Source organism: Saimiri boliviensis, chromosome 17, assembly GCF_048565385.1.
Source record: "Saimiri boliviensis isolate mSaiBol1 chromosome 17, mSaiBol1.pri, whole genome shotgun sequence".
In the NCBI taxonomy this organism is placed as follows: Eukaryota; Metazoa; Chordata; class Mammalia; order Primates; family Cebidae; genus Saimiri; species Saimiri boliviensis.
This window is the reverse complement of record NC_133465.1, coordinates 40,257,435-40,280,015: the sequence shown is the minus strand read 5'-3', so window position 1 is coordinate 40,280,015 and position 22,581 is coordinate 40,257,435. Positions and strand designations below refer to the sequence as shown.

General features: G+C 40.9%; 1 protein-coding gene across 17 annotated transcripts in view; it reads right to left on the bottom strand.

Moving 5' to 3' along the window:
- MBTD1 (mbt domain containing 1) overlaps positions 1 to 22,581 on the bottom strand; it is a 77,602-nt gene that overhangs the window by 5,662 nt on the left and 49,359 nt on the right. For 15 of the 17 annotated variants that reach the window (XM_074388569.1, XM_074388568.1, XM_074388570.1 and 12 more), the window contains 10 exons: positions 22,171 to 22,305; positions 21,495 to 21,583; positions 21,040 to 21,274; positions 20,368 to 20,423; positions 19,939 to 20,043; positions 14,426 to 14,573; positions 12,503 to 12,585; positions 11,868 to 12,102; positions 11,283 to 11,360; positions 5,659 to 5,850 (listed from right to left, as the gene is read on the bottom strand). In XM_074388569.1, coding sequence (XP_074244670.1) covers positions 5,659 to 5,850; positions 11,283 to 11,360; positions 11,868 to 12,102; positions 12,503 to 12,585; positions 14,426 to 14,573; positions 19,939 to 20,043; positions 20,368 to 20,423; positions 21,040 to 21,274; positions 21,495 to 21,583; positions 22,171 to 22,305 — 1,356 coding nt within the window. The remainder of the gene's footprint in view (positions 1 to 5,658; positions 5,851 to 11,282; positions 11,361 to 11,867; positions 12,103 to 12,502; positions 12,586 to 14,425; positions 14,574 to 19,938; positions 20,044 to 20,367; positions 20,424 to 21,039; positions 21,275 to 21,494; positions 21,584 to 22,170; positions 22,306 to 22,581) is intronic. The other 2 variants (XM_039476543.2, XM_039476544.2) reach the window with 1 other exon arrangement.

Here is a 22,581-nt window from a genome sequence, read left to right as displayed (position 1 = left end):
CATATATAAAGACACGGGGGTCTCACTATGTTGCCCAGACTGGCCTTGAACTCCTAGCATCAAGTAACCTGCTGCCTCAGCCTCCTGAGTAGCGGGATTACAGGAGTGCACGAATGCACCCGGCTCAGTTTCCAGTATTTTAGGTGGAGCTTAGGTTTCTGAGTAGCCACAAGTCATGCTAGCAGAATTCGTAGTAACAAGAGGGCTCTTTCTAATCCACGAGCAAGGATGAAGAGAAAGAAATTTCATCTTTTTGGGTCCAAACTGGACTTCGGCAAATATTTTAGGCTGAGTTTAACTCTGAGATTTTCCTATCTTTCATAAACCCTTCTTGTTACTGGCCCTCAACACAATTACCTAGTACCACAAGATTGCCCTGTATATTTTCCCTTAAGCCTCAGAACTTTTCCATTCAAAAAGCGACTTTTCTGCAGTTTTTTCCTAATGAAAATGACCTCAGCAGCCAGGTGTGGTGGCTCATGCCTGTAACCCAAGCACTTTGGAGGTCAAGGTGGGCAGAGCACCTGAGGTCAGGAGTTCAAGACCAGCCTGATCAACTGGTGAAACCCCATCTTAAAAAAAAATTGGAAAAAAAAAGAAAAAGAAAAAAGAAAATGACCTCAGCTAGGTTAGCAGAAACTAGTTTCGGTAACTGCCAGCCTCTACGAGATGTGTTCAGATTTCTTTTCTTTTTTTTTCTGTCACCCAGGCTGGAGTGCAATGGTGTGATCTCAGCTCACTGCAACCTCCACCTCCAGGATTCAAGTGATTCTCCAGCCTGAGCCTCCTGAGTAGCTGGGATTACAGACACCTGCCACCACACCTGGCTAATTTTTTTATTTTTAGTAGAGACGGGGTTTCTCCACGTTGGCCAGGTTGGTCTCAAACTCCCGACCTCAGGTGATCCGCCCGCCTCGGCCTCCCAAAGTGCTGGGATTATAGCCATAAGCCACCAGGCCCAGCCATGTTCAGGTTTCTTAAAAAGTTACTGTCTAACCAAAGTTGAGCTCAAATAATTTAAAGAACAGATGAGGCAGTCTCTTGTGCTAACATATCCAATGGAATCTAGTCCCACGGTGAGCAATGCTACCTTCTTCCCCAACTTCCTTAGCATACATGAATCTGCTAAATCCTAAGTCAGAAACTGCTTTTTCCACTCCTGCTTGGGCCTTGTGCGTTTTTGTTTTTTTTTTTTTTTGAGATATAACCTGACTCCATCACCCACACTGGAGTGCAATGGCGTGATCTCGGCTCACTGTAACTTCTGCCTCCTGGGTTCAAGTGACTCTCATGCCTCTGCCTCCCAAGTGGCTGGGATTATAGGTGTGCACCACGATGCATGGTGAATTCTTTTGTATTTTTATAAAGATGACGTTTCACCATGTTGGCCAGGCTGGTCTTCAACTCCTAGCCTCATGTGATCTGCCCATCTTGGCCTCTCAAAGTGTTGGGATCACAGACATGAGCCACTGTGCCTGGTCTCTTTACACATTTGAATGGTTCTTTATGCATTTGACTTGGTATTTCAAAACAACAGATTTCACATGAAAATCTGAAAAGTTGATAGACTTGGCAACATAAGTGCAGCATCCTTAAATGGCTATGATCAATGGGAACTGACTGGCTACTATCCCCTGAATCTGGGCAGCTTGAGATCTGTCCATCACAGAGCTCACCACCCATGCTGCCCACAATACTCCCTTAGGTGAACACCAGCCCCTGCAGGCATCTGGCTCCAAATCAAAGGTAAAAAGTTCTTCGTTTTACTCTATTTTGTATCTTTTCATTAACAAATGAGGCCGGGCTTGGTGGCTCAAGCCTATAATCCCAGCACTTTGGGAGGCCGAGGTGGGTGGATCATGAGGTCAATAGATCGAGACCATCCTGGTCAACATGGTGAAACCCCGTCTCTACTAAAAATACAAAAAATTAGCTGGGCATGGTGGCGTGTGCCTGTAATTTCAGCTATTCAGGAGGCCGAGGCAGAAGAATTGCCTGAACCCAGGAGGCGGAGGTTGCGGTGAGCCGAGGTCGCACCATTGCACTCCAGCCTGGGTAACAAGAGCCAAACTCCGTCTCAAACAAACAAACAAACAAACAAACAAAAAACAAATGGAGAGGATACATATTATGGGATGTGAATTGAAAACTGCTTATACAGAGAAAAAAAGTCAATTTAGAGCAGAATGAGAACTCAATAGAGTATCTGGATAGGTAGTATGTTGTTTAAGTTTTTCATGAGGCAAAGGCAGTGCTATCATGTGGAATAATATTAAAACTGCTACAATATTTTTTTTTTTTTTTGAGGTGAGTCTCCCTCTGTCGCCCAGGCTGGATTGCAGTGGTGCAATCTCGGCTTACTGCAACCTCCGCCTCCTGGGTTCAAGCAATTCTCCTCCTTCAGCCTCCTGAATAGCTAGGATTACAGGTGCGTGACACCACGCCAGGTGTATTTTTTGTATTTTTAGTAGAGACGGGGTTTCAACATGTTGGCCAGGTTGGTCTTGAACTCCTGACCTTGTGATCAGCCCACCTTGGCCTCCCAAAGTGCTGGGATTACAGGTGTGAGCCACTACATCCAGCCTTGCTACAACTTTTAAAGTCAAATAGTAGTCAGAAAAATACTTCAGGTCTTTATTTTCTTTTTCAGTAGAAATGGGGTTTCACCATGTTGGTCAGGTTGGTCTTGAACTCCTGACTTCATGATCCACCCACCTCGGTCTCCCCAGGTGCTGGATTACAGGTGCGAGCTGCCATGCCTGGCCCGTCTTGATTTTAGTTACAAGCAATTAGTTTAAAAAGAATGGTCACTGACATCTTACTTGCGAATTTAAAGAATAATCTTTTTTTTTTTTTTTGAGATGGAGTTTTGCTTTGTCACCCAGGCTGAAGTGCAGTGGAACAATCTCGGCTCATTGTAACCTCCGGCTTCCTGTAACCTAAGCCTCCCAGGTTCAAGCAATTCTCCTGCCTCAGCCTCCCAAGTAGCTGGGATTACAGGTGTGTACCACCATGTCTGGCTAATTTTTGCATTTTTAGGAGAGATGAGGTTTCCCCATATTTGCCAGGCTGGTTTTGAACTCCTGACCTCAGGTGATCCACCTGCCTTGGCCTCCCAAAGTGCTGGGATTACAGGTGTAAGCCACTGTGCCCAGCCAAGTATGATTTTTTGAGAGACAGCAATTTATTTGGTACTGGTTTTGGTATTGGTGATCAAAAATTTAACTGGCTACGTTATGCATATAATCATAGCAGACAAACACCCATCAGACTGTTCAAAGGTACAGTAAACAAGACTGTGCAGTGGTTCTTCCTTTCATCAAAAAAATTACTTAATATAAATAAAAATGTTTTTATGAGGAATCACATCAAGTGTATAACAGTTATCCTTCAACTCTAACCAGCATGCAGTGATTCAGTGTGAGGGCCATTTTAACAATACCTAGAACATACACACATGGACAAGAAAACAAACCCAGATGTCATTAAAGGTGCAGTACCCACAATAAAAGGTTGATTAAAACAGTATCTTGTTATATGATGACTGGATGGCTAAATGAATGACAAAAGAATTATCGTGGTTCAAGATCAAACATATTTCATTCAAACAGATGTTTTTTAAAAAAATGCAAGAAAAAGTTGAGATTCTAAAGCATATCCTGAAGCTATATGTATTACCACTAACAACAAATTTCTGGATTATGCTTCTAGTTATGTTAAAATATGAAAATGATGTGCTAAAAAAGTCACTCAAGATAAAGGTGAAACACTCACTCAGATGTGCAATGTTTTAATGCAAAGTTTCATTGTTTTCATGGAATCTAAAGCAAAGCCTGTCTGGTATCTTCACATGAATCATTTCTCCTTTCCAGGCCTTCTCAATAAATGATGTATGAAATAAAACAGATCCTGTGGTTGAATGTCACTTTCTACATGAATGCCTTTTCTTAGCTCCCGTTTTAGAAGGAAGTCACTTTGTTGACACTAATCACTAACATTTCAGGAGTTAAGCTAACCGAAATCACATTTTTCCAGCTATGAAGCCCAAAAATAATAAACTCTCTCAACAGCTAAGGAAACGATGGCTGTCAAATAGTTAAGGTAGCAATGTAGTCCCTACTTAGATTCATCAGAGAAAAATCACAAGTCCCACAAACTCAGCTCAGAACATAATAGAAACACCGGTGGAAGAAGTCACAAAGGGGACCAGGTAGTTTACATCTAGTACGTCTACTCCAAATGCTGGGGTTTTGCCAGTGCCAGAAGTTCTGTTTTAAATGAATCAGTAACCTATTACGAAATGTGACATACATCTTCAAAATCAGCCTCATGCTTAAAGAAAATACATCCAAGATGCAATAAAAGCTCAAGTACATTTGGAACTGGCAATAGCCATACTTAATTAACACCAGACTATTTCATATAGAAGTGCAAAAGGAAAAAAGCTCAACAGACAAGAAAAGAAACCGGAATGCTCCTTAGACTGAGCATTTTTCTGTTAAAGAGCAGATAACACTGGATTTATAATCCTAATTTGTTTTTCATACAAAAGAAGTAATTTCCTCTGCATATGAGAATATCACAGTGATCTTCAGAGAAACAGACTGGGAAGAGGCAAGATGACCTAATACACTGTGAGGGAGGCAAAACCTAAAGAACACATCCTAAAATAGCAAAAAACCCCAAATAACCAACAACGGAAACAAACAAGAAAACCCTTTTAGGTGCAAAATATTAGCAAACAGAAGAATGAGAAGGAAGCAGAGCTAGGTAACAAGTCCCATCTAGGTTTGCAACATGCAAGACCTTTTAATCGAATGCTGATTAGAGAAAACACTTTAGTCTAAAGGCAATAGTTAGCATACAACAGGACATATGCCAAGGCAAGTATAACTTTGGCTTTGAAGCTATATGACCTCATCTATACTCATGCCTGAAGTTTATCATATGTAAGTGAAGTCCTTCTCAGACCCTATGATAATACCAAGCCTGTTCTCAGTCATTACAAAGGGCAAAACCTTCTGCAGTCTTCCTTACAGTCTACTACCTTGGCCTCATCGATTAAACTCAAACAAATTCATTTACCATTTAATCACTCTACACATATGATCATGAACTTGTGGAAATAATAAAATACAAGTATCGTATTTCCAAATTTGTTATTCAACTAAAATTGTGATCACTTTACTGCCAAAACCGAAATTAAACTGGCATTCAAAACACATCCTTTCCATGGACGAGACCCACTAGGAAATGTTACAAACAAAGCCTCGTTTTTGTGTCTGATTAATCAGACGGACTTATCCCTAAAGACACACTTTATCACCAGGTCAAGCCACATACAATTCTGCAGTGAGGAATGTTCAAAACCATGAAATATTACAAGTTGTCTCACAATTCTAGAACTTGAAATTACAACTACCCTTATTTGAAGCTCAGAAGTATTTCATAACAAAGTAAAAATCCTTCACTGATGTTTTGTCCTGGTGAAGTGACTATTAAGGACTAGTGAAATGAATTCTTTAGTTGAAAGAAAAAGAAAAAAAAAAAAAATTCAATGAGTCAGCATCTGTCATGCTAGACCATGCTTTGTCTCCCACCACCCTACCCAGTACTTTCACCCTCTGAAGTACCTGAGGTGCTGATGTGACTAATTACCTGTTTTGAGGCTGGGACTGAACTCTCGGCTAGTGCTGGGAGGTGGGAAGGCCTCCAGGGCTGTCTGTGCTGGAAGGGTTCGATATGGAGGAGGAGTCAACTCTTCGTCACCAGAGAAGCTCCTCCGCACCCCACCTGTCATGGGCAGGCTCGACAAACTGACAGGCTTCTTCCCAACTGGCATCTTCCTCTCTAAATATCAAGTCAGACTAAAGTAAGCTTTCACTTACATGCGTGGTAAGAAAAGTGCATTATATAACTAGGAAAGTTGTGTTGCATAGGACACTCTGAAAAGAGAACCAATTATGCAAAGTTTGTATTTCTGAAAACAAGAGAGAGGGTGTGTGTGTGTTGGGGGAGATGGTTTCTACTCTCTGAGAGTCTGGTAATACTTGTTCTGACTCTCAAGTAAATTTAAAACAAGATAAAGTAAAATGAATTACAGAAAGCTTTAGTAACAGCTAGCTAATTTCTTTCAAGAGAGTCTCTGCTTGAGGTGGGGTAAAAACTCAATGGAAGAAAAAAAGGGTCTTAAAACATTACTTTTAGGGTAGCGTTTCATAGCTCAGATAGGCCCAAACACTGGTGGAGACATCAGAGCAAAACAGTTTAAATGAATTATCTGGGTGCAGGATGCTACTGATATGAGATGTGCTCCCCTAATTTTCAGTTTACAATTCACTTTTAGAAAATCCAATTCTCATTCTGAAAAGTATTTCCAAATTCAAAGCTTGTTGCCTGCAAATTCTTAAGCAATCTGATTTATTCTGAAACAAATTTATCAGGCTGGGCATGGTAGCTCATGCCTGTAATCCCAGCACCTTGGGAGGCCAAGGCAGAAGAATGAGGATGGCTTGAGGACAGGAGTTTAAGACCAGCCTGGGCAACACAGTGAGACCTGTGTCTACAAAAAATAAAAAAAATTAGCTAGGCACGGCCAGAGTCTGAGGTGGGAGATTTGCTTGAGCCCAGGGGTTCAAGGCTGCAGTGAGCTATGAATGCACTACTGTGCTCCAGGATGGGTAACAAAGTGAGACTCTGTCTCAAAAAAAAAAAAAAAAAAAAAAAAAATCACATCCTTCAGCTACAGTTTTCTATACAAATATAAGCCTTCCAAGACATGTACAATGCTTTTGCCAACCAAAAAATACTGTGAACTCTGTAAATACTGCAGAACCAAGCACAGTGGCTCATGCATGCAATCCCAGGACTCTGGGAGGCCGAGATGGGCAGATCATAAGTTCAAGAACAGCCTGGCCAACATGATGAAACCCTGTCTGTACTAAAAATACAAAAATTAGCTGGGTGCAGTGGCGTGTGCCTGTAATTCCAGCTACTTGGGAGGCTGAGGCGGGAGAATCGCTTGAACCGGGGAGGCAGAGGTTGTGGTGGTGAGCCGAGATCACATCACTGCACTCCAGCCTGTGTGGGGAAAAAAAAAAAAAAAAAAAAAAAAAAAAAAAAAAAAGGCAGAAGGATCCTTATCTTTTGTGACTGAGTTATGTCTGTTTTCTTCCAGATGATAAATGAACCAAGTACAAGCAATAAAAAATTATGATTCACAAAATCAAAACTAAAAGGTAAATCTAAGCCACACAGTATTCCTATGTAAAATGATGTGGGATTTAAACTGTCACTGAGTAGATCCAATACGCAAGAGCCAAACCAAAATCACACGCAGCAACAACTTAAGACTTTTTCCTAACATACTATCTACTCAAGAGATAAACACGCAAGGAGAAACGCCCAACTCTGACTACTTACAGTAGTCCCTGAAAATGGTGAGATTTAAAGCAGAAATTACTGCTGCTTTTCGTGCTCTAGAATTACCACACCTTAAGAGAAAGAGGCTTTTGAAACCGTACAGTATATAAGATTCTTTTGGCAGAACATTATAAACTCAAAAGTGTTAGGAACTATGCCTCCTTCTGGGCATGAACACAGCCTACTACCAAGCAAGCTAGACCTGTGAAGACAGTTAGCTATTTCTGTACAAAACAAGTACTACCAGAATATACCACTAGCAGATGATTTTAAGTTCAAAAAGACCAACGAGCTATCAGATGAAACAACAAGCCAGAATATGATAACCTACCAAGGCAAACTTAAAAACAAACAAAAGGTTTTACAGCCCATCTGGTATTGACGTCAGTCTGCCTGCAATGGATGACAGGTTTCTAAACCCCAAATTCTTTATTTGTGTAACTAAAGTTTAGTGGGAAAACTTTCTAACAAACTGTTGAGTAATATAAAAAAATAAGAGGAGGCAGCACCATTAGAGTGAAAAACTGCCGCTTCTTAATATGGCACTACACTTCCTTTTCTAATTCCAATATTCAAAAAGTTTTTAAAAAAAGCTTTGCAACAAAGCCATACCTCACTTGGCGATAACTATAATTTTTATTTGGCCCATTTAATGTAAATGTTCATATATATATTTGCTTTAGAAAACGCTTCAGAGTCTGGAGTGTTACATAATGTCACAGACTGTATTTCTTTTCTAAAATCTGAAAAAATTCTGAATTCCAAAGCACATCTGGTCCCAAGGGCATCTAATGAGGTATTGTGGGTCCATGGTTCTTTTCTATGTCCAAAGAACAATTTAAAGGCATTAGAGATGTTGTCATACTATTAGGAAATATTAAAACATTATAGTTAAGGAATATAATGTTACATGTAGACCAAAATTCATGTTTTCAGTGAATCCAGAACTCTATAGTCGTGGTAAACATCATTAAAAACTGGGATGCTAATACTACTTCATTAATTACATATTTCTTTCCATATTCCCAGCCCATTAATTCAAAATAATTTAAACCCCACAAGCCAGAAACAAATCCGACAAGAGTCACACTAAGGGAGGCAAATGAATTGTCTACACAAAACTCATATATTTGTTCTAAAAAGCAGTATCATATAGCCACTGAGTAATAAAAATCATTCTTAATATGACATCTTGGAAAGAAAATTCTGAAATTCCAAAGTCTCATCCAACAGAAAGTGAAAGCAGACGTTATTTACTTCACAGAAAGCTTAGTGATCACACCTACTACTGTCAGTCCATTGACATAAATGAAGTTCCCGTGTGAATTCTTCCTACTCATTTACAGATACATGAGAACTCCCTTTCATCTGCCTGGTTTGGCAAAAATAATTCTGGACCTGTGGGAGGCTTGTGCCTATAAACAGAGGTCAAGAGACAGGCCTGCAGGTTGCTACTTGTGTGAGGCTGACCTGGGTTTTGTGCTGGGAGAAAGCCTGTTTTTCAAAGTACCAGTACAGTGGACTGTAGAGATTATTTAGTTTCCCACTTAACAAGCAAACATCAGAAAGGTAAGAACAGAGTGTATTTGCTGCTTCTTGCCATTTCAGTCTCTAGGTTGTTAATGAGGCAGATCAGCACATACCTGAGCATACGTGGCAAGTCAGCTGGAAAAACCTGTTTCAGTTTTAAATCTCAAGTGTACTTTTAAATTTCTGTTTGTTTGTTTGTTTTTTATTTTTATTTTTTGAGACGGAGTTTCGCTCTTGTTACCCAGGCTGGAGTGCAATGGCGCGATCTCGGCTCACCGCAACCTCCGCCTCCTGGGTTCAAGCAATTCTGCCTCAGCCTCCTGAGTAGCTGGGATTACAGGCACACGCCACCATGCCCAGCTAACTTTTTGTATTTTTAGTAGAGACGGGGTTTCACCAGGTTGACCAGGATGGTCTCGATCTCTTGACCTTGTGATCCACCTGCCTCGGCCTCCCAAAGTGCTGGGATTAGAGGCTTGAGCCACCGCGCCCGGCCACTTTTAAATTTTTAAATAACTTTTCTTTCTTTCTTTCTTTCTTTTTTTAAATAAAGATGGGGTTTCACCATGTTGGTCAGGCTGGTCTTGAACTCCCGACCTCAGGTGATCCACCCACCTTGGCCACCAAAGTGCTTGGATTACAGGTGTGAGCCACCACACCCGGCCACTTGCTTGCCTTTCTTTTTTTTTCCATGTTGCCCAGGATGGCCTCAGGCCATCTGCCCATCTTGGCCTCCCAAAGTTGCTGGGATTACAGGCATAAGCCACTGTGCCCAGCCTAATTTAAAAAATGTCTTTACTGGCCGGGCGTCGTGGCTCATGCCTGTAATTCCAGCACTTTGGGAGGCTGAGGTGGGCAGACCACACACATGAATTCAGGAGTTTGAGACCAGCCTGGATAACATGGTGAGACAATATTTCTATAAAAATATAAAAGCTAGCAGGCATGGTGCTATACTCCTGTAGTATCAGCTACTCCAGGGTCTGAGGTGGGAGGATTGCTTGCCCCTGGGAAGTTGAGGATGTATTCCAGCCTGGGCAACAGAGTGAGACTCTGTCTCAAAACAAACAAACAAAAAAACCTTAACTAAGAATGAAATGAAATATGGCCAGGTGTGGTGGCTCATGCCTGTAATTCCAGCACTTTGGGAAGCTAAGGTGGGCAGATCGCTTGAGCCCAGAAGCTTGAGACCAGCCTGGGCAACATGGTGAGACTCTGTCTCTAAAAAAATCCCTCCCCTTTCTTGGCAGCACATGCCTGTGTTCCAAGCTACTCAGAAGGCTGGGTGGGAGGACTGCTTGAGCCAGGGAAGGTCAAGGCTGTAGTGAGCAGAGATTGCACTCCTGCACTCCATTCCAGCCTGGACAACAAAGTGACACCCTGCCTCTCAAAAAAAAAAAAAAAAAAAAACACTGAAATATTCCATGACAAGTTTTATGAAGAGAGAAAGCTATGACTTTCTATGGTGGGGAAGTAAGATTTTAAAAAATCAAATATAGTTAATACATTTTGTATTACTTTGGCTATAAATGCCAACAACAATTCATTGTAAGGTAAAATATGGTACAGAAAGCATTTCTAGAAAAATCTGATGAAGCTTGACTTTGTTAGCCATCAACCTGGATTTCTTACCAGTATCACTCTAGAAAGTTTTGCTAAGAAAAATGGGTTTATTAGGCTTCACATCTACTGTAAGCATCAAGTGTGTCTGCTATTTTTTTTTTTTTTGAGACAGAGTCTCGCTCTGTTGCCCAGGCTGGAGTGCAGTGGCGTGATCTTGGCTCACTGCAACTTAGGCCTCCTGGGTTCAAGCAATTCTCCTGCCTCAGCCTCGCAAGTAGCTGGGACTACAGGCACATGCCACCACACCTGGCTAATTTTTTGTATTTTTAGTAGAGACGGGGTTTCACCGTGTTAGCCAGATGGTCTAGATCTCCTTACCTCAGGTGATCCACCCGCCTTGGCCTCCCAAAGTGCTGGGATTACAGGCGTGAGCCACCATGCCCAGCCACTAATTTATTTTTTTAAATAGTTTTTAAAAAGGATTAACTTCTAGTAGGTTTTATATATTATTTCAAGAATCATTCACAGGCTCTATTCTTTACCACGTACGCTTTAAATACTGTGATAATAATTTCTCCTGTCAGTAAAACATAAGTGTTTCTCATTATTGAAAGGGTTTGCCTTTTATGGCATACTGCACCTTTAAGCATAATACATAATGCACAATCATCAGTTCTCACAAGAGATATCATTTTCTGTCCAAGAATACTGTGATTCCAATTAGTTAACAATTAGAAAATGTATGTGAACATCACGTGGTGACCCACTTTTCTTATGTCCTTTGTATTGCTGGGACTTAGCCTTTTTCTTCTGTTTTGATGAAGCTGATTGGTTTTCTCTTGATGCTGAAAAATAAAAGGGAAAATTGGTACCAAATAACTGCTTACAACTTTGATGATACAGTTGTCTAGATACAACTTAGATGAAGTATCTTTACCAAGACCATTAAACTCATTTAAGTACATGATGCTTTGAAAACATGAGTACTTGTTCCTATAAAACCATAGCCTCAACAAGAGACAGATTCCACTATTTACTCAAAAGTATTTATTACATACCAATACACTTTTAGTCTATAATTTTTAACTCACTAAAATAGTAAGTCTACTTTAATTTGGTGACTGTTGTGCTTCTATAATAGTCATTATGTAATTGACTATTGGGTTCACACTGCCATCGTACACATGGTCTGATTCTGTGATATTGTTGTTGAATCTTAATGTCTTACCTGGCAACCAATCAGACATAGGTATATTCTTGTCCTGTGTGCTCACAAGATGATTTATGTGAGATAGTCCTCTGGAGAATTGCTGATTTTTACAAAAGGACACCTTTTCTGTATACCAACTTACACTGTGATGCGGGAGGCTGTAGCTGATATCCAGTTAACTGACACCACCCTACAGGATAGAGGTCAGGGGACTCACAGTCTACCCACTGATCATATTCTTCTTCCCATCCATCAAAATGTATCCTCAAGAGACGATGAATAATTCGAGTTACTGTGGCTACACATATTAAACGTGGCTCCATGAGATCTACTGCTTCTAATTTCATTCCTACACGAAATCCGTGATTTGGAACATCCTGACACAGAGAGGAAAACATTAATATTGGTATAAAGAAGAAAGAATGTGCAACCCTACTATCACTAAGAAAGCCAAAAACAGAAGCAACTAGCTAAATAACGTAATTTAAACCATAAATTTCAAATAATCTTTTAAACATAATATGAAGGTGAAGCATTTAAGAACTAGTTAGGAAAAGTATTCATTTCTATTTCACTCAGATTACAAATGAAACATAGTTTGGAAACAAGTTTCGATTCCTAGATAAAAGAAATTTATATTGTTTCATTGCTATATTATGTTTATTTATATCTCCACTAAGAAATTCTAATATAAGGCAAATACATTTTTATTAACATACATTCTATTTGCGGGGCATCAAAAAGTCCTCACGTAATTATACTCCCACTTAAATTTACCTTATTAAATAGTTTTACTGGTGCTGCAATGGAGCCAGTTTCCCTGAGGTAGTCAAACCATTTAAAAGGAAGTTTTGTGTAACCTAAAAAACACAACTGGTTTAAGTATAGGTTCATTTAAAATTAGCATAATATGAAAATGCAGACAAAATGTAACAGTGCACAAAATCTCAAGAGCATAGGTTATATGATCAACTTTATTTTTTTTGAGACAGGGTCTTGCTCTATTACCCAGCCTGGAGTGTAGTGGCGCCCTCAATGGCTTACTGCAGCTGCAACCTCCAGGGCTTAAGTCAGGCGTCCCTCAACTTTTTACACAGGGAGCCAGTTCACTGTCCCTCAGACCGCTGGAGGGCCGCCACATACTGTGCTCCTCTTACTGACCACCAATGAAAAAGGTGCCCCTTCCTGAAATGCAGCGGGGGGCCGGATAAATGGCCTCAGGGGGCCACAGGCCGTAGTTTGGGGACGCTTGGCTTAAGTGATCCTCCTGCCTTAGTCTCTCTAGTAGCTGGGACTACAGCTGCATGCCACTGTGACAGGCTAATTTTTTGCTGTTTTTAGTAGAGACGAGGTCTCCCTACGTTGCCCAGGTTGTTCTCAAACTCCTAGTCTCAAGCAATCCTCCTGCCTCAGTCTCCCAAAGTGCTGGGATTATGGGTGTAAACCACTGCATCTGGCCTATATGATTAATTTTTAACTCATGCTAATATTGCCAAGTGCAATAATTCCTCCATGTTACATAGATTTCCCTCCCTTTGCTAGAAACACTGGTGTGCCTACTTACTCTAACACAGAAGTGGCTCTCTTTTTCTGTTTACTACAAGGGTACATTTTTGCTCTTTCAATCCTAGACTTTAGAAGAGTCTAGCACCTAACACTGTGGAGTGGTATTTTTCTTTCCTTCCAAGAAAGAAAACTAGCTGAGCAAATACTATTTTTATAGACCTCTGTTATAGCTTTCCTCCTTTCTTAGAGAAACAACTTAATGCTCAAATACTAAAATTGGGAAAAACACTGGTTAAACCGTAAGTAAAACAGTAATCCTTTTAAAAGTCTACCTAGGGCTGGATGCAGTGGCGCATGCCTATAATCTCAGCACACTGGGAAGCCAAGGTGGGTGGCCTACATGGCGAAACCCGGTCTCTATGAAAAATACAAAAATTAGCTGGGTATGGTGGTACACGCCTGTAATTCTAGCTACTTGGGAGGGCAGGCAGGAGAATCACTTGAACCTGGGAGGCAGAGGCTGTAGAGAGCTGAGACAGCACCATTGCATTCCAGCCTGGGTGACAGAGAGAGACTGTCTTAAAAAAAAAGGTCCACATAGCTAAGTGTGATGGTTCATCCCTAATCCCAGCACTTTGGGGAGACTGAGGTGGGAGGATCACTTGAGGCCAGGACTTCAAGACCAGCTTTGGGTAACATAGTGAGATTCCTCTCTGTACATACAAAGAAAAAAGAAAAAACAAAAAGTCAGGCATGGTTGTGCCTTTCAGCTATAGTTTCAGCTACTAGGGAGGCTGAGGTGGGAGGATTGCTTGGGCTGAGGAGTTGGAAGCTACCGTGAGCTACAACTGTACCATGGGCACAATCCAGCCTGGGCACCAAAGCAAGACCCTGTCTTTATTGGGGGAAAAAAAATCACCAATGCCATAAGCCTGTTGAACCTATATTACTGATTCAACAGAGTATGAGAATAGCAATTCATAGTATAAAATACAGATGCTCAGGAAAAATTCTATACTACTAATACAGTACTTTATGTTTTTAGAGCAACCTACAGCTCTTGTATGTATGTTTACCACACACATTATACATGTACTCAGCAAGAAAATCTAGGGTTGCGTTAAGTGTTGTTAACAGAAACCACGTAAGAAGAAAGCAAGGATTAAAATCCAGTGTTTATATTAGATCAAGTACCTCTGGGTGGAGTAAGTTCAATCATGTTAATTTCACAGAAACCGACCGGGAAAATAGAAGGAGAGGTTGCATGATAACAGAACCAGTCAGATCCGTCTGCTGCTTCTGAGCCATCGATCCCAATCATCAGGAATCCGTCAGCTAGCACCTTTTAAATTAAGAGAATCCTGAGTACTTGAAATTAGATACCACTATTATAAAAATAACATTTTGACATTATAAAAGAAAGGAAAATCTATTATATAAAGGTCTCTTAAAAGTAAAACAAGCTTCTTAACTGAGTTATGTTAATAGAAAATGAAAAAAATCTATGTAAATTCTAGTGTGTTCCAGAAATAAAAGCAGGATTACCTAGAACTGACCTCAGAGGTCTGGGAAAAGCAGTGCCTTTGACCATGGCTATAGCAGCCTGCTGTTGCAGAATCATGAAACTGGGCTGAGTGCTCTTAAAATTTACCTATCTAATCTCAGCTAAGCTCCAAGTCCTACTTGGTAACACTTTTACTTCTTTCTTTCTGATTTATCACAGAGAGTTTTTCAGAACTGTCTCCACCTTCTTCAGGCTCCAACTTGATCTCTTTTATGCTGCAGATAACCATACTCCTCTATGGCAGATGCTAAGGATGGTCCACGTAAGGGTCCTCTTGTTCCTTTCTTCAAGCCTCAGAGACTGTTGTAACAAGTACCTCACTCCCCCTTTTTGAGTCAAGGTCTCCCTCTGTGACTCAGGCTAGAGTGTAATTGTGCGAACATGGCTCACTGCAGCCTTGACCTCCCCAGCTCAAGCAATCCTTCTGTCTCTGCTTCCCAAGAAGCTAGGACTACAGGTGCACACCATCACACTTGGCTAATTTTTAAATTTTCATTTTATAGAGATGGGGTCTCACCATGTTGCTCAGGCTGGTCTCAAACTCAAGGGCTCAACTGATCCTTGTGCCTCAGACAAGGATCCCAAAGTGCTGGGATTACAGGCACGAGCCACCTAGCCCAGCTGCCCCCCACACCCTCCTCCTTTTTCTGAGACGGAGTTTCACTCTTGTCTCTCAGGCTGAAGTGTGATGGTGCAATCTTGGCTCACTGCAACCTCCACCTCCAGGGTTCAAGTGATTGCCCTGCCTCAGCCTCCTGAGTAGCTGGGATTACAGGCATGCACCATCATGCTGACTAAGTTTTGTATTTTTAGTAGAGATGGGGTTTCATCATGTTGGCCACGCTGGTCTCAAACTCCTGACCTCAGGTGATCCACCCACCTCAGCCAGGCTTCCCCTCTTTTTAAAACTAAGACAAACTGGCCGGGTGCAGTGGTTCATACTTGTAATCCCAGTACTTTGGGAAGCTGAGGCGGCCAGATCACCTGAGGTCGGGAGTTTGAGACCAGCCCGACCAACATGGAGAAACCCCACCTTTACTAAAAATACAAAATCAGCTGGGTGTGGTGGTGCACGCCTGTAATCCCAGCTACTTGTGAGCCTGAGGCAAGAGAATTGCCTGCAGCCAGGAGGTGGAAGCTGTAGGAAGCTGGGATCACACCACTGCACTCCAGCCTAGGCAATAAGAGTGAAACTCCATCTCAAAAAAATTAAAAAAAAAAAACAAAACAAACCACCAGCCAACCAAACCTCCCACCCCCCCAAAAACACCCTAAGACAAATTTCCCCATCTTGACCTATTACCACTGGAATTATGCTCTCAAAAGAGCATCTCTTACATTCTAATGTTTCCCAGTTTCCATTATACTAAAAATATTTTGGCTGGGTGTGGTGGTTCACACCTGTAATCCCAGTGCTTTGGAAGGCCCAGGCGGGCGATCACCTGGATCAGGTGTTGGAGACCAGCTTGGCCAACACAGCAAAACCTCGTCTCTACTAAAAATACAAAAGATTAGCTGGGCGTGGTGGTGGCGCCTGTAATCCCAGTACTTGGGAGGCTGAGGCAGGGAGAACTGATTGACCTCAGGAGACGGAGATTGCACCACTGTACTCCAGCCTGGGCGACAGAGTAAGACTCCGTCTAAATAAAAAAAAAAATTTCCTTTGAAATAGGTTCAAAGTTATAGAATAAACTACTCACCCAGAGACTCAAGTTACATACTATGTATGTAACTCCTTGAAGTCTGATTTTTGTCTTTATCTACTCTTTTATTGTGTGTGTATTTGTGTGTGTGTGTGTGTGTGTATCTACATACATATACATATATATGTATTTTTTGAGATGGAGTCTCACTTTATTGACCAGGCTGGAGTGCCGTGGTGCAATCTCAGCTCACTGCAACCTTCCTCTCCCAGGTTCAAGTAATTCTCCTGCCTCAGCCTCCTGAGTAGCTGGGATTACAGGCGCTCAACACCATACTTGACTGATTTTTCTATTTTTAGTAGAGATGGGGTTTCACCACGTTGGCTGGGCTGGTCTTGAACTCCTGGCCTCAAGTGATCCTTCTGCTTCTGCTTCCTAAATATTCTTTTATATATTTGTTGAATTTTTGCTTTTGGCTATCTTTTTTCCTGCAGTATTTTGCCTTTATCTAAACTGCTACATTTATGAATAAACTCCTAGTTTGCCCAACCCAATGGCCTTTTCCCCCAGCACTGCCCTCCTCAAACTTGAGCCTCACTAAGTATCTTTTGAGACAAGGTCACCCAGGCTGGGCTGCAGTGGTGCGATCACGAACACAGCTCACTGCAGCCAACTTCCCTGAGCTCAGGTGATCCTCCCACCTTAGCCTCCTGGGCAGCTGGGACTATAGGTATGCCACCACACCCAGCTAATTTTGTAGAGACAGGTTGTCCATGCTCAGGTTGTTCGAGAACTCCTGGGGGCCAAAGTGGGCTCAAGCGATCTGCTTGCCTCTGCCTCCCAAAGTGCTAGGATTACAGGTGTGAGCTACTGCACCCAGCCTGCTCTTAACTTTCTGAAACATTTTCTCCTAGTCTAATACCACATTCTGGTCTACCAATCAATCTTCTCAACTCTCTGATCATTCATTCTTTATTCCTTTAGGTACTTGCTCTTTCACCTCCAACCTTCAAGTTTCTGATTTCAGCTCTTTTCTTTCTGTTTTGATGACCTTATCCACCCCAGTACTACAATGATCAACTTCTAAACCAGTGATTCCTAAAGTTTTATCATGAGTGTGACTCCCTTCCAGTGTCTCGGTCCAGCATTTTACCTGCGTGCTGAACATATTCTTGGCATTAGTACAGGGTAGCAAATCCGTAACATCTCTTACTCCTTTAGAGGTAATCAATCACCGTGTTCTATCTTACCTTGCCATTAATCTCTGTCTTGACTTTGATATCTTGTTTGATATCACTGCTTTCAGCCACCCTCTATGGATTCTGCCCCTCTTACACAGTAAAATTTTCCTTCAGTCCGATCTCTGTTCAGGCCAGAACCTTTACCAGGCTATCCTATCTACTAAAGAACTCTTGGGTGACCTGACCAGGTGTTTAAAGCCTGTAATACTGGTTCCACGTTATCTTTTGGTCTTTTCCCCCAAGTTCCTTTCTTTGGTTATTTCTACATGCTAAACATGTACACTAACTTTCCTACCCTCAAGCCTGACAGCTTTGCCTAAGACTTCTGGACAGAACTACCCCACTTACATGGGATTCCTTTCTTCATTCTTTTAAATATAGCTCACTGGACTAGAAACTTGTATGTATCATGTATGGAACGAAACCAAAGGCTTAGCTCAGCTATTCAGACTCTTTCTCAGTAATTAAAATGCACAGAGACTGCTGTCAAGTCATGGGTGGAAGCTGGATCTGAAAGGATTCTTCCATCTCAGTCTCCCAAAGTACTAGAATTAAAAGCATGAGCCACCAAGCCTAGGCTTTAGTGGGATTCTGATTGTGTAGATATGGAGGTCATGGAAATCCATGTTTTTTGTGTTTTTTTTCTTTTTTTTTCTGTTGTTTGAGATGAAGTCTAGCTCAATGCTTAGGCTAGAGTGCAGTGACACAATCTCAGCTCACTGCAATCTCCACCTCCCGGGTTCCAGCGATTCTCTTGCCTCAGTCTTTTGAGTAGCTGGGATTACAGGCAAGCACCACCACACCTGGCTAATTTTTATATTTTTAGTGGAGATGGGGTTTCATCATGTTGACCAGGCTGGTCTTAAACTCCTGACCTCAAGTGATCCACTCACCTTGCCTCTCAAAGTGCTGGGATTATGGACGGGTGTGAGCCATCACACCCAGCCTTTTCTTTTTCTTTTCAACATGATTGAGAGTGTTTCAGGAATCTGTGTTTTAAATCTTATCAGGTCATTCTGATCATTAGTCAGGAAAAGAGGAAGAACAGGGTTTGGAGCCAGTCTTGTCTAGCTTTGTGACCATGTGGCATGGCAGCCATTGTAATTGTTTTTCTCTTAGCTAAATGTTTTAAATGGTTGAGATGCAAATCACAATTTAAGTTACAGCTTTATGTAAATAGATTTTCCATCAGTGGTTCTTGACCATGGCTATATATGAGATTCACCTAGAGCCTTAGAAAAAAAACATCAATGTTAGCCAGGCACAGCAGCTCCTGCTTGTAATCCGTTACTCAGGAGGCTGATGCAGGAGGATTGCTTGAGCTCAGGAGTTTGAGACTATCCTGGGTAATACGCTGAGACCTCACTGCTAAGAAAACAACAAAATTAGCTGGGTGTGGTGGCATGCACCTGTTGTCCCAGCTACTCGGGAGGCTGAGGCAGAAGGACTGCTTGAGACTGGGAGGGAGGCAGAGGTTGCAGTGAGCTGAGATCGTGCTACTAAACTCCAGCCTGGGTGATAGAGTGAGACCACATCTAAAAAAAAAAATGCTGGGTGCCGTGGCTCCCGGCTATAATCCCAGCACTTTAGGAGGACTGCTTGAGCCCAGTAGTCTTGAGACCAGCCTGGGCAACCTAGGGAGACCCTGTATCTACAAAAATAAAACTAAGAAAATTAGCCAGGCATGATAGCACACACGTGTGGTCCCAGCCACTCTGGAGGCTGAGGTGGGAGGACCATTTGAGCCTGTGATCACACTACTGCACTCTAGCCTGGGCGACAGAGAGAGACTGTGTCTCAAAAAAGATGAACAAACAAACAAAAAAACCCGAAGACCCTCTCTTCTAGGCCTTTTTTAAAGAGCAGTTTCAGATGAGAGGGAAAAGAGAAAAGAAGCAATGAAGTACGAAAAAGGCCGAAAAAGGAAACGTAGGAAACTCAAGATACACTCGGCCTTGTTACAATTCTGAATTGGACTAGTCTTGACTAGAAGTAACGTAAATATTTTCCCTCTAAATTAGGATATACTTCCACAAGTAAATGTAGCAGACTCGAAGTGTGACAATCTTGACAATAAACTATATAAGAAAGACCAGAGAATTCAAATTTATTTTGAAATTCCTAGCAACCTTCTCCCTAGTAAAGATATATACACACATACACATTATATGTCAAAATGAATATGCTTGGAGACTCCTTCTATTGCTTACACCCAAATCTTATCATTTCATTTCTAGATTTAAAAACCTATTAACTTACCTTTCTAATGGTTGCGACACATATTGTAGAAAGATTTAATGGGTCTATAGCTTCCAATTTCATTCCTTCCTTGAACCATTCCCCACTCTGGTCTACTTCTTTTACCTGAAGAATTATATGAAAGCACATCTACTGTTACTAATGCTGTTATTTTAATAACTAAAATATTACCAATGTGAAAAGATTTACCAGGTGCCTTCTCCTACCTACCTAATATTATAACTCCAACTTCCATTAAGGTTTAGAGAGAATTCAGACAAATAGAATTTAAGAATAATCATAATAAAGAGTTGTGACTCCTATGGATTTACAAGTCTTAATTCTCTTAAGTGAACATATGTAATTGTGATTTCCATCATTTTAGGAAAAAACCCACAACCCTCTTTCAAACCTAATTTACAAATGAGGGTTCTTATAAAAACTTCTTACCTTAGCAAATAAATGTGGTGGTGTATCAAAATGTCCATCCTGTTTCTTTGTAATATCTACAAGGAAAAGTTACACACTAATCTGTCAGCATTTGTGAGAAGACCAAAAACCACGTTCTTTGAAGGCTTCAAACTCACAAAGTATGTCATACTATAAAACATGGCAAAAAGACATGCCTTCTACATTTGGGATGAATACTATTCTTTAATAGTCTTTTCTCTCTTCAGGGTACATGTGCATATATGCTTTTAAATACATTCAGCCAATTTTAATGCTCATAGTTTTAATGTAATTCCCTAGAGAATTACAACTTTAGAAGTATGTTTTTATGTGCTTAGTATTAAATCTAACCACATTTAATCTTGCTGTTTTGATTAAAACTGAATGGAAAGGGAAAGGTATCTTTATATCTTTCAAATGGGCTGAATAACAAAAGAAACAATTGTAGTTATGACCAAAAGTGCATTTGTTTGGAGAACAAGTGGAAGGAATATAAAAAAATTTACTAGGACACTAATATGGTGTGAACCTTCACTAATTAAGGTAGAATAAGCAGCCCAAACAACCAGAATGCTATTTTTCAGCTATGCAATACTGTAGAGAAAAATAACCAACTAGTATAATTCAGCCTCAATGATACTTTCAACAGGAGTTCTTGTGATAGGTGCTTACCAGATCTTTTGAAACGATGACCTATGCTTCGAGACCAACCGATATGATGGATTAATGGGCTGTGCATATGGCACCAGAAGTCATCTGTTCTATCTTCGCTTTCTTCATACACTAGTCTTAATCTTCCTCCAATTACACTTTCCACAACTGCTACTCGTGTTCGACACAAATGCCTCTTGTCAACCACTTCTACTCGCATGCAAGGTTTGAAAGGATACTGCATACTCTCTGAAACCTTAAAACAAAAGTATACAAAAAAAAAAAAAACAAAAAAAACTGCTCGAAATTTGTGACAAAGGTCTACAAGGAATTTTCGTATTATACTGTAAAAAATACTGAATGCGCTTGAAATGTAACACAGATCATCTGGTTCATAAAATTAAACCAATTCTTTAAAACTGTTCATTACCCTTGTTTTACAGTGCTCTTCAGTCTTTATAAGATCCTGTTTTTACCTTTTGTGAGAAATCAGGAGGAAGTGTTTTGGCACCAGTAAGTCGTTTCACTAAAAAAGCTTTCCAGTTTGTATACTTATGTTGAATAGCTAAAACAGAAGAAATAACCAGTTACACTTTGCAAAAACGAAGCGCTTTATAAATTATTTGTTAAAAAAGAAAAGGTAACAAATTTCCTTGCAAGTCAGACTACTAACATTCTGAAAAGTAAATATACAGAAAGCAAGTATATGTCTTGTCAGCAAAAGGCTGCTTGACACCAAAAAAAATTATTTTAATTTCTTCATTTTTTTTGAGATGGAGTCTTGCTCTGTCGCCCAGGCTGGAATGCAGTGGTGCAATCTCAGCTCAGGAGAGATTGCAACCTCCATCTCCTGGGTTCAAGTGATTCTTCTGCCTCTGCCTCCTGAGTAGCTGGGACTATAGGCACACGCCATCATGCTGGGCTAATGTTTGTATTTTTAGTAAAGACAGGGTTTCGCCATGTTGGTCAGGCTGGTCTCAAACTTCAGACCTCAAGTGATCCACCTGCCTTGGCCTCCCAAAGTGCTGGGATTACACACGTGAGTCCCTATGCCAGGCCTTTAATTTCCATATTACTTTAACATTACTATGTGTAAAACAGCATTAAAGTACACATACATAAAATTACAGTAAGGGTAAATGAGCTACTTACTTCTAGGAGGAACAAGAGGTTTTCCGCTGGCTGCACACCAACCAACTGGATGGATATCAGAACCACATATATTGCACCAGAAGTCTAGAGCAGAGTCACTTTCAAATCCTTCATATCTTAAAAGGGCATTGTAACCTGAAACCGAGAAATAAATCACTACATAGTAATAAAATTAAATAAAACAGCAGAGCATCTGATAGCAGTTGTCAAACTTGCGTCTATCTGCAATAGAATCACCTGAAGGGTTTGTTAACAGACAGATGGCTGGGTCCCACTCCAGTGATTCTGATTTTGTAGATCTTGGGTGGAACTGAGAATATGCCTTTTTAACAAGTCCTCAGGTGATGCTCTTGCTGCTGGTCTAGGGACCAAACTTTGAGAAGCATTTGTTCAGTGCAGTTAGTTCAACTG